At 24.3% G+C, this 10,233-nt stretch overlaps 2 protein-coding genes across 2 annotated transcripts; one reads left to right on the top strand and one right to left on the bottom strand.

The window, feature by feature from the left end:
- Window positions 1–2,721: 2,721 nt before the first annotated feature.
- LOC127278560 (COP9 signalosome complex subunit 8) lies at window positions 2,722–6,575 on the bottom strand. The gene is made up of 4 exons (XM_051300324.1): window positions 6,393–6,575; window positions 5,961–6,031; window positions 4,880–5,058; window positions 2,722–3,122 (listed from the first exon to the last, which is right to left on the bottom strand). The coding sequence occupies exons 1-4, from the start codon at window positions 6,447–6,449 to the stop codon at window positions 2,869–2,871; spliced, it is 561 nt and encodes a 186-aa protein (XP_051156281.1). The 5' UTR covers window positions 6,450–6,575; the 3' UTR covers window positions 2,722–2,868.
- Window positions 6,576–6,731: 156 nt separating this feature from the next.
- Window positions 6,732–10,221, top strand: LOC127278558 (mRNA cap guanine-N7 methyltransferase). Its single transcript, XM_051300323.1, has 7 exons — window positions 6,732–7,243; window positions 7,364–7,565; window positions 8,155–8,411; window positions 8,500–8,681; window positions 8,764–8,976; window positions 9,060–9,265; window positions 9,895–10,221. Exons 1-7 carry the CDS (start codon window positions 6,989–6,991, stop codon window positions 9,966–9,968), a joined length of 1,389 nt encoding a protein of 462 aa, XP_051156280.1. The 5' UTR covers window positions 6,732–6,988; the 3' UTR covers window positions 9,969–10,221.
- The last annotated feature ends 12 nt before the right edge of the window (window positions 10,222–10,233 follow it).

Here is a 10,233-nt window from a genome sequence, read left to right as displayed (position 1 = left end):
AGATTAGATTTCATCGAAGTATAAATGGCTAAATGCAATATTTGGAATATTTAATTGCAATGTTTATTGAAAGTTATGTAAAGATTTAAATGTCCCACTTGAATAAATGTTCAGAAAAGTTTCACACTAAACATTTATTTAATCGGGACATTTAAATCTTTACACAATTTTCACTAAGCTTTGCAATAAAATATTCCAAATATTGCAAGTAAATATTTACTAAATTTTCAGGAATGTTTCGGTGCTGTGTGAGGAATTTATTTATACCTCTCCCCCCTATAACGTTACAAATCTATAATTCCCCCCCCCCCCCTTCAACGCCGTGACGTAGTTTTTGAACGGCCCCTAAAATCAAGTTCATTATTAAACGGGCTTTAATTAGGTATACGTTTAATACACTTGCTCTATAATAGAACCTTTTTATGTTGAGATATTTGATGGTGCATGCTCTTAGGCTATCTTACCTTAACCTCAGTTTCGATTATTGTTGTTTAATTTCAATGGAAAATTTTATAACATTAATTTATAGTTCTCCTATTTCTAATAACTTCGCACGTGTGTTTGTTCTTAAAAAATATTGTAATTTTAATTTTACTTACTATTTTTTTTGTTTTATTTGTTTTATTGTTGCTTATTTTATGAAATAAAAGAGAAAAGTTCTCTTTAACTTTATACCGTCTTGAATTTTGAAAAATATTTAAAAAAAATATTAATATTAAAAAATATAAAAATATGTTTTTCAAATATGGATATTTGTTTAGAAACAAATTGCAGAAAGATATTTTTTTTTCTTTTAAACAAACATCCATATTTACACAACAGTAAACTTTCATAAAAATTCAACTCTGCAAAGTTGTAGAAATCCTTATTTTCTTAATAAAATAAGCCATTATTAATTTTAAAATTGCAATATTTAAAAAAAAAACTCACAAGCGAGGATGTTACATTTTTTAAAAAATAATTATAAAAAATTAATTATATCACGTTTTAAGCTTTAAAGTTTAAACATTTATGTTTTTAGGAGGAAAATAATTGATTGATGATTAATATTTATAACAATAAAATAAAATATAACAGAGAATATTCGACAAATACGTATTGGTACTCTCAACTTAGAGATTCCACACTCGAACTAAGAAAAATATATGTTTAATTTTTAAATTAAGACAAAATTTCTAAATTGTACTAAATAAAAAAAAAAAATTTGTCTAAATTTCTTGCTCTTTCGAATGGTGTAAAGGTTTTTTAAAAAAATTCCAAATTTACCCCTTTTTGGAAAATCAAAAATATTTTAAACTTTTTTTTAAGAAAAAACCCCTTTTTTCTTTTTTTACGCCTTAAAATGAAACTTAGAATGTATATTTTTAATAAATAAATGAAACAAAATGCTTATTTTTTGTTTTCGAGTTATTAAGTTATAAACTAATGTTAATAAAAAATGAAAAATTTGACAAACAAATAAAGTTACCGTAATTCTGAACTTACCAATCAAAAACTTGAGTAATTCCCGCATCTAACGAGCTCTATATGAAGTACTTTGTATTAATGGATTGTTAATAATAATAATAATAATAATAATAATAATAATAATAATAATAATAATAACAATAATCTCGAAAACAAAATAAACGTCATTTTGTTTAATTTGTTTATTAAAAGTATACATTCTAAGCTTCATTTTAAGAGGTAATAAAAAGAAAAAGAGAAGCTCCTTTTAAAAAAAAAATTAAAAATATTTTTGATTTTCAGAAAAAGCAGTCAATTTTGAATGTAAAAAAAAAGTTTTTTCACCCTTTTATACAATAGTTATGAGTCTTCAAAAAAATCCAATGTTCATTTTTTTGGTATAGGATAACTTCATAAATTTTGCTTCATACAAATTTTCAATTTTTTTTGTTCTTGAAAGTACTTTTAAATACACATTTTGAAAAAAAAGCTTTTAAAATTGATGCATTTTTAAGAAAGTTGTGAGCATTCAAAAATAAAAACATTAAAATTCTGAAATTTTGAAAAATTCATATCTCGTAAACGACTTGCTAAAAATAATTGAAAAAATTATGAAAGCCAGTCTCAACTTCTGACAATACAACTCATTTTTGACAACTATTTAATAAAATTTTAAATGCCTATATTTAGCTCCGAATTTAAATTTTAAATATAAATTGCAAGAAAGAAAGGTTAATTTGACAGTTGTTAAAATTAATTTATAAATCACAAATAATAATTAAATCAATTAATATAAGTAAATGAGACTATTTTAAACAATTATCAATTAAGAAATTGACATTATCTATATTTCTTTGATTTTTTATAAAAATTTTGCAGCTATCAAATTAACCTTTATTCAGTGCCAGTATTCAAATTCCGAGATAAATAGATACATAAAAATTTATTAAATAAATGTCAAAAATGAATTATGTTGATATAAAAAAATGATTGTTACGAATTATAAGATTTTTCTAAAAATAGACATTAACGTCTTTAATTAAACTACTGTAATTCTAAACAATAAATTAAACGTTAATTTTTTATACAACTTATATTTCAAAATATTCAAAATTAAAATTATTCTTAAATTAGGACATAAATATTACATTATATAAATCCACGCACATTGCTGCCATTCTGATGAAAAAAATAAATAATTGCCTACTGTTGATACTAATTTTCCTCATCAGAATGGCAGTTTGGATCATAACGTTATCATCTTTCGTCAACATAAACATCCTTAAAAATAACAATTACATGAAAAAATATTAGAAAAACTTCTAAATTTGTTTCATGAAACCATAAAAATATAGATGTGTGATTTATCGTTGTTGTTAAATTTTAAACACATTTCTTTTTTCAATTAATGATTTTAGTCGTTTAGTTCTCAAGAAAAGATACAAATTGTGTCAGCTTATATAGTTGTTCTTCAGTAAGAGCTTCTTGTGCCGGTGTGCTTTGTTCTCTGTCGAGTTTTCTAGGTTGAATCATAGATCCATCTACAGCCCAGCCTCTTTCAAGGGCTGCCTTCTGAGTTTGTTCTCCAGAAAGACCCGTCATTCCAGCCAAGACATCCACATGCAAAGATGAATATGCTTCCGATACAAGTACCATGGCACGTTCACGGACATTTTCTAAAATTAATATAATAACATTCTTATAAATTAAATATATAAAATTCAATAATTCTTTATTTAAATAATGAATTAACATTTTTACCAAAAGTCAGATAAATTTTTATTAAAATGATCAATAAATAGATTTCATTATCTGAAGAACATGAATGTTTAAAATTCTTAAAATAAATGTCAACTATATGTCAATTTTTAATAAGAGAGTAAGAATTTCTGAAACGTGACACCCAAATTCAAAAAATGTTCTTTTTCGTTAAAATGTGAATTCTTTTACAGTATTTTATATGAAAAATCACTGTACCATATGATTTTGCAAAACTTCTTTTTTGTTATTATTATTAACAAGTAAAGTTTTTATGCACTTTTTTAAAAAATTAATTTCAGAAAAATTTGTCTATCGATTTTAATGATTCAAACGCCATTCTCTTTGTTCAGAATAAAAGTTTCAAATATTCTTTTTATAAAAAAATATTGCGTCTACTCCAATTCAAAACGGGGAAAAAGAAGGCTTTTTTAGGATGTATTTCTAAAAAAATCTTGGACTACAAGTGAAAAAATTTTTTTTTTTACATATTCTTCAATAAGTTGTTTATAACATGTAAACAAAAATTTCTGAATAAATGTCATGGTTTTTTTTAGAAATATATCCTAAAAAAGCCTTCTTTTTCCCCGTTTTGAACTGAAATGTCCCCTTAATGACTTTTTTTCACAAAATATAACATTTTTAAATATTTACATTTTTTATTTTTTGTTATTAAATTTGAACTCCTTATTTTCTAGCGATTTCAGGCATATGTTATTTCACTTAAAAATGTTAAAATTTAATATTATTTTCATTTCACACGTACAGACGTTTACTTTTTTTTTTATTAAGAAGCAATGTTTAATATTGAATATATTATACCTATTATATATATTCAAACACTTCACAAGTGTTTTTTCTCTAAAACAAAATTATAATTTTATTAACAAAATTGTGATTGATAAACAGAAAATGGGTATAGTTTCTATTTCTTAATCATAATTGTTTAATAATTTTCTAATTTTGTTGAGAAATAATAAAAAAAATCTGCATAATTTCGATTTGCTAAAAAACATTTAACAAAACTTTAGTCATTTAATGAAAAGAAATGGAAAAATTCCCATGATTTATACTTTTAATGAATAAACAATGAAAAATTATGAATGAAATGATAAAAAGAATAAAAAAAAATAATAATGAAAAACACAGTGTTAATTTAAAAAAAAAAAAAAGATTTACATTATTCTCTCAATAATAATTTTTTTCATTTAATTAGAAATAATTATTTTGAATTATAAAAAAAAAATAAAATAAAAATAATTATAGTGTGAGGGACAGAAAAAGTGAATGAACGAATGAAAGAACATTCAAATTAATATAGTTAATAATATAATATAGCTCTTTTACAGTTGTTGCATGAAGGTGTAAAAAAATTCATCAAAAATTTATACAATTTTTCAACAATTTAAAAGATTTTTCACAATAATAAATAAAAATTAATAATTTTCGTTTAACTAATATAATAATTCATTTACATTAATTAAATAATTAATTAATAATAATCAATAAAAGATACGGATAATCGTTACGTGATTTTTCATATAAATAAGAGTAACCACATTTTAACAAAAATGAAAATTATTTAATTTTTGGTGGCACTTCAGAAATTCTTACTCAAGGGTTACTTTAATGTATTTAAATTTAATTGAAAATTAGAGTAATAAATTAGTTTTACCTTTAAGAGCGTTCATGACTTCAATCACGTCTTCGCTCCAATTTACATTAAGAGCAGCATGAACAGCAGGCCAATCTCTTTTCCACATATGCTGACCAACAGTCCAAACATGACATAATTCAGCACTGTTGCTTTTTACATTATCTGGAATTCTCTTCCACAAATACTTGGCATAACACCTACAATAAATAAACAAAAACGCATAGAGATTCACTTATTTTCTATAGTTTATAAAATTTTTTAAGTTAAATTATTGATAATTAAGTATCAGGAACTACATAAACAGTTGAAAAGTTTAATATCTAAAACAGGGTTACCACAAAAATTTTATTCTATTTTTCTCTGACTTTTCCTTGATTTCCAGTCAAAATTTTAATTTTTTTCCTAACCCTAATGAAAATATTTCAAGAAGTTTTCAATTATAAAAAATTAAAACAATATAATTTTTAGAAGCAAAAAAGTGAATTAAAAATTTTTTTAATTATAATTTTAGTAGCATTTTTAAAAATTTGATATTCTCCAGTATTTTTCATAAAATTGCTTGACTTTTTCCTGATTTCCCTGACCCGTGGCAATCCTGTAAAACTGATGCAATACTTATTGCTTAATTTTCTATTTGAAAGCCAACAGTTTTTCATAGTCTAGTCGTAGAAGATTTGCAAAGATTAATCGTTACATTTTTAAAACGTTTGACTAATGTAGTAACGAAATATTACAATTTTAAAAAAAACCATAATTCTTAAAAATATCGTCAACCAGAGTATGTTCGAGATAATTTTTTTTGTGTAAATTCTTTATAATAAATCCTTTAAATTCGATATTTTCATTAAATAATAACTCAATATTTTGTCTATAGAGTAATTAAAATGTTATTATTTTTATTTTTTGTGATATGTTTAAAAAAAATCCAAGTTGAAAATTTTTGGTATTACAATACTTCCTCTATGAGAAAACAATTTTTTCATCTAAACGAATAGCTATTTTACTAATTTAGATATTTTTGTAAAATTCAAAGGAAAAATTTTAATTTTTTGAATAGTTGAGAATCAATATTATTAAATAATATATTCTCAATACTTACAATTCATTTTGATATAGGTATATTGCTAGTAATCGAGTATAAACTTGTGAACTCACGACTCCATCTTCTGCCTTATTAAAAACATAAAAAATTATTAATATTTACCTATAAAATATTGGTTTTTAAAAATTTATCTACAATGATAAAAAAATTATTTAAATTAATATAATAAGTAGATACATGAAAATAGAAAACTACAGCTACTTAAAAATATTACTATTTTTTTATAAATAAACTTTCTTTTATTCCTTTATAAATACGTAAATATTCTTTATCATTCGAAATAATTTATTATTACTTTTTTGATGAACTTGTAATTTTACGATTTATCAAAGTTTTCAAAAAGAAATCAATTGAAATAAATAAATAAATAAAAAACATTCTTAGTTAAGAACATAACCTATAAACCTTAAATTAATCACTATAACTTACCTCTAATTCGGCTCTTTCAAGTTCTCTAAGCACGCCATTTATTTTACTTAGAACCATAATGTAATTGTTATTCTATTATTAATTATAAACTAAACGACAATTATACAAATTTGAAATTGTCGGAAACACCTAAAAAGAATTGTCAAAATTAACAATAATACAAAAACTTTAAGACCTGTTCTCTTTAAATAAATATTAAGCTAGGTTTTCAACAAAATCGTAACATTTCGGATGTTCCACCGTATACGAAGTATGTTACGTTCCCATCTCTGCTCAAAATATGTAAATACTACGTAATTTACGTTAAAAATTTAGATCAATGTTGTTACCTCCTCACCCTGATGACAATTGATCAAAATGCGGTTTATACTACTGCAGATAATGTGTACAATTATTTATTAATTTATTAAAGAATAAAAATTTTCAAAAATATAAACAATTGTGCTTATGTGATTTATTGGATTTTTTTTATTTTTAAAGATTATTACGTTTGAGTAATTTTTATAAGCTTCTTGTAGCTTATAGAATGTAATATAGAATTATAATATTGGAAAATTGTGAATATAAATTGGAATTATCAATTAATTTTGGTAAAAATGTCTTCTCATATTGAAGCTTCAGAACAAGTCGAAGAAAATGAACCCGAAACTATTGAAAAATGTGTAAAAAATCCTGAGGCTGATGAAAGTTGCTCGAAAAGCGACGACTCACAAATAACATCGACAAAAGACGCTCCAAAAGACGACAAGGATGACTTAAACAAGAGTCCTAACTGTAGGAAAAGGAAACATTCAGATGACTCGGAAGGCAGTAATAAAGTAGTAAAATTGAATGAAGGACAAATTGGACATGTGAGTAAAACCAATTCTAAACAAAATTTCAAAATTTTTATTTTTTTCAAATATTTAATTTATTGAATTTACCTTAGAATTTTTGTTTTTTAATTAATAATTTATTAATTATTTTAATAGAACGTCAATGTACCATCAGATTTATCAATAGGAAGTTCTAGAGAGGAAAGAACTACAACGGAAGATGAAAAGTCTTCCGAGCATTCAAATGTCGTTGCAGAGCATTATAATTCCCTTGAGGAAAAAGGTTTATCACAGAGAAATCAAAGTCGAATCGTTTATATGCGAAATTTTAATAATTGGATAAAAAGTATGATTATAAGTAAGTACTCGAAAAATTTTCTAAATCTCATATTTTCTTAGAAATATATTGTAAAAATATTCTCTGTAGATAGTAGAAACATTTTATTCGTTTGCAGAAGAAAATTTTTACAATATTTACTTTAAAACTATTGGTAATGACAATAATCGTCCTAAAAAAATTAAAGTGTCATCTTTTAACTCGTGTATTTTTGTTGAATGTTAAAAAAAATAATAAAGTGCCAATAAAGTTTAAATTTCTCCTTTATTATTTTTTTTTTTTTTATTAAAAACTCATTTAAGACAGAAATACGAATTCAAAACTTTTCTATTTTGTTAAATTCTTTAACTATATGTAATTGTGAATAAAAATTTAATACGAATTTTTTGAACATAATTTTCTATTTAGTAACTATTTAAATTTTTGGAATTTTTACTTTTTCAAATTTTATTTTCCTAAGGTAAGTAGAAGTACAAATTAAATTTTCTTTAATTTTCTACAATTCAAAAATATTTGATACAAAAGCTATAGAGACAATAAAAATTTTGTGAAAAAAGACGATTAATTTTTTTTTTAAATTGTATTTAATGAGCAATATTTTGTGTTTTAGATGAGTTCATGCAAAAGATAATACAAGACAAACGTGTTGGCGATCCTATAAAAGTATTAGACATGTGTTGCGGGAAAGGGGGAGATCTTTTAAAATGGAAGAAAGCCAATATTACACATTTGATAGCCGCTGACATAGCCTCTATTTCAGTAGAACAATGTCAAAGCCGTTATAATGATTTGACATCAAATAGATCTAGGGATTCAGGATTTGCACCTGTTTTTAGGGCTGAATTTATCACTGCCGATTGTACAAAGGTATTTTATCTCTTTTAGTTTTTCTCTTATTAAATTTTAATTTTACTATTATTGAAATTGAGAATTCGTTAAAACATAAAGATTTCAGGTCCGTTTAAGAGAGAAATTCAAGGACCCCAGCATGGAATTGGATCTAACAAGCGTTCAATTCGCTTTACATTATAGTTTTGAATCTCTACCGCAGGCAGAGTGCATGATAAAAAATGCCAGCGAGAGTCTACGACCAGGCGGTTTTTTTATTGGAACAATTCCCGATGCCTATGAATTAGTGTTAGTTTCATTTTGATAAAAATTATCTCCTCTTAATTTTCATTACATCCGAGTATTTATAGATTTAAAAACATTATTTCAGATCACGATGGCAAAAGAGTGAGGGAAATAAATTTGGAAATGAAGTTTTTAGTGTAGAATTCCAATCAGACGAGAAAGAGAAACCGCCTCTCTTTGGTGCCAGATACAATTTTCATTTAGAGGGTGTAGTAAATTGTCCTGAATTTCTCGTACACTTACCGACACTTATTAAATTAGGGGAAAAATTTGGCTTGGAACTTGTACTTTATGAAAGGTAAATCATATTCAATTATTAAAAAAAAGAAATTCCAACATACACATGAAAAAAAAATAAAAATAATTCTATTTTAATATCAGATTCGAAGAATTCTTCGAAAGAATGAAAAATGAGGGTAAATCGTTACTAGGAAAAATGCAGGCTTTAGAAACTTATCCACCTTATCATGAAGCACCGCTTCTTGGTCAACAGACTGTTGATTATCAGCACGCAAATAATTATATGCAAGATTCGGTGGGACACCGAAAAATTGGAACACTCTCGCAGTCAGAATGGGATGCGATATGTACGTAATTTATATATTTTATTTAAAAGGCGATCGACTTATTGACATAATTTCAAGCCAGAGAAAGGTAAAGCTTTCAATCCTGTGAATAAAATGTAATAATGAAGATATCATTAATACAATACTAATTCTCTTCTGACAATGATAGCTACAATCGTCAATAGTTTTCGAAGGCTTGTTTTTTATAATATCGTCGTTAGAAACAATGGTAGGTAGTTACATACTGACACTATTTTCTAGTAATTTTAGTCACAATCATTGATAGTAGATGAAATTGTTCAATTCAAAAAGGATTTCCGTGAACAATTTTCTCAACTATTGTTGATTGTAGCTTTTAAAGATTGCAATTATCACCAATTGAAACTATCATTGATTTTAATTATTCTTAATTATAAATTACAAAGAAAAAATTGAAAATTTTTATTTTACAATTAATGATAGTTTCAGTCAGTAGATAGTTACAAGCAAATAATTACAAAATAAAAATCAGAAAATAAGTTATAGAGGTAAATTGATGAAAAATTTTTCTCAACATAAAATACTAATACTAGTAAAGTTTGAGATTATGTCAAAAAAAAAAAAACTGTATTCAAATTGTAATTTCTAATAAATTAAATAAATTTTTTTAGCCCTATACGCAGTATTTGCGTTTAAGAAGAAAAGAACAACATGGACTGCGGATGCAAAACCAGAATATACGTAAATTGAATTTATTTCAAACACCGTATTACACGAAAATTGTATAAAAAATTATGAAATTGAATCAATTTGTTTTAAAAAAATTGTGCATTGATAAATAATATGAATTGTGTGATGTAAATCGCGTCTTGTTTTTAACTATTTTGTTATTGTAGATGCATACGTCAATTAATTGTAGAATAATTTGTTTTTTGACAGCGAATTTTTCTTGGTGAATTGTATACAAATTTTTAAACAATGAATTTTTAATTTATAAACTGTTTTTTTCT

Source organism: Leptopilina boulardi, unplaced genomic scaffold (assembly GCF_019393585.1).
Source record: "Leptopilina boulardi isolate dan_hultmark-lab unplaced genomic scaffold, ZJU_Lbou_2.1 LbouV2_208, whole genome shotgun sequence".
Taxonomy (NCBI): domain Eukaryota; kingdom Metazoa; phylum Arthropoda; class Insecta; order Hymenoptera; family Figitidae; genus Leptopilina; species Leptopilina boulardi.
This window is presented reverse-complemented; position numbering and strand designations above follow the sequence as displayed.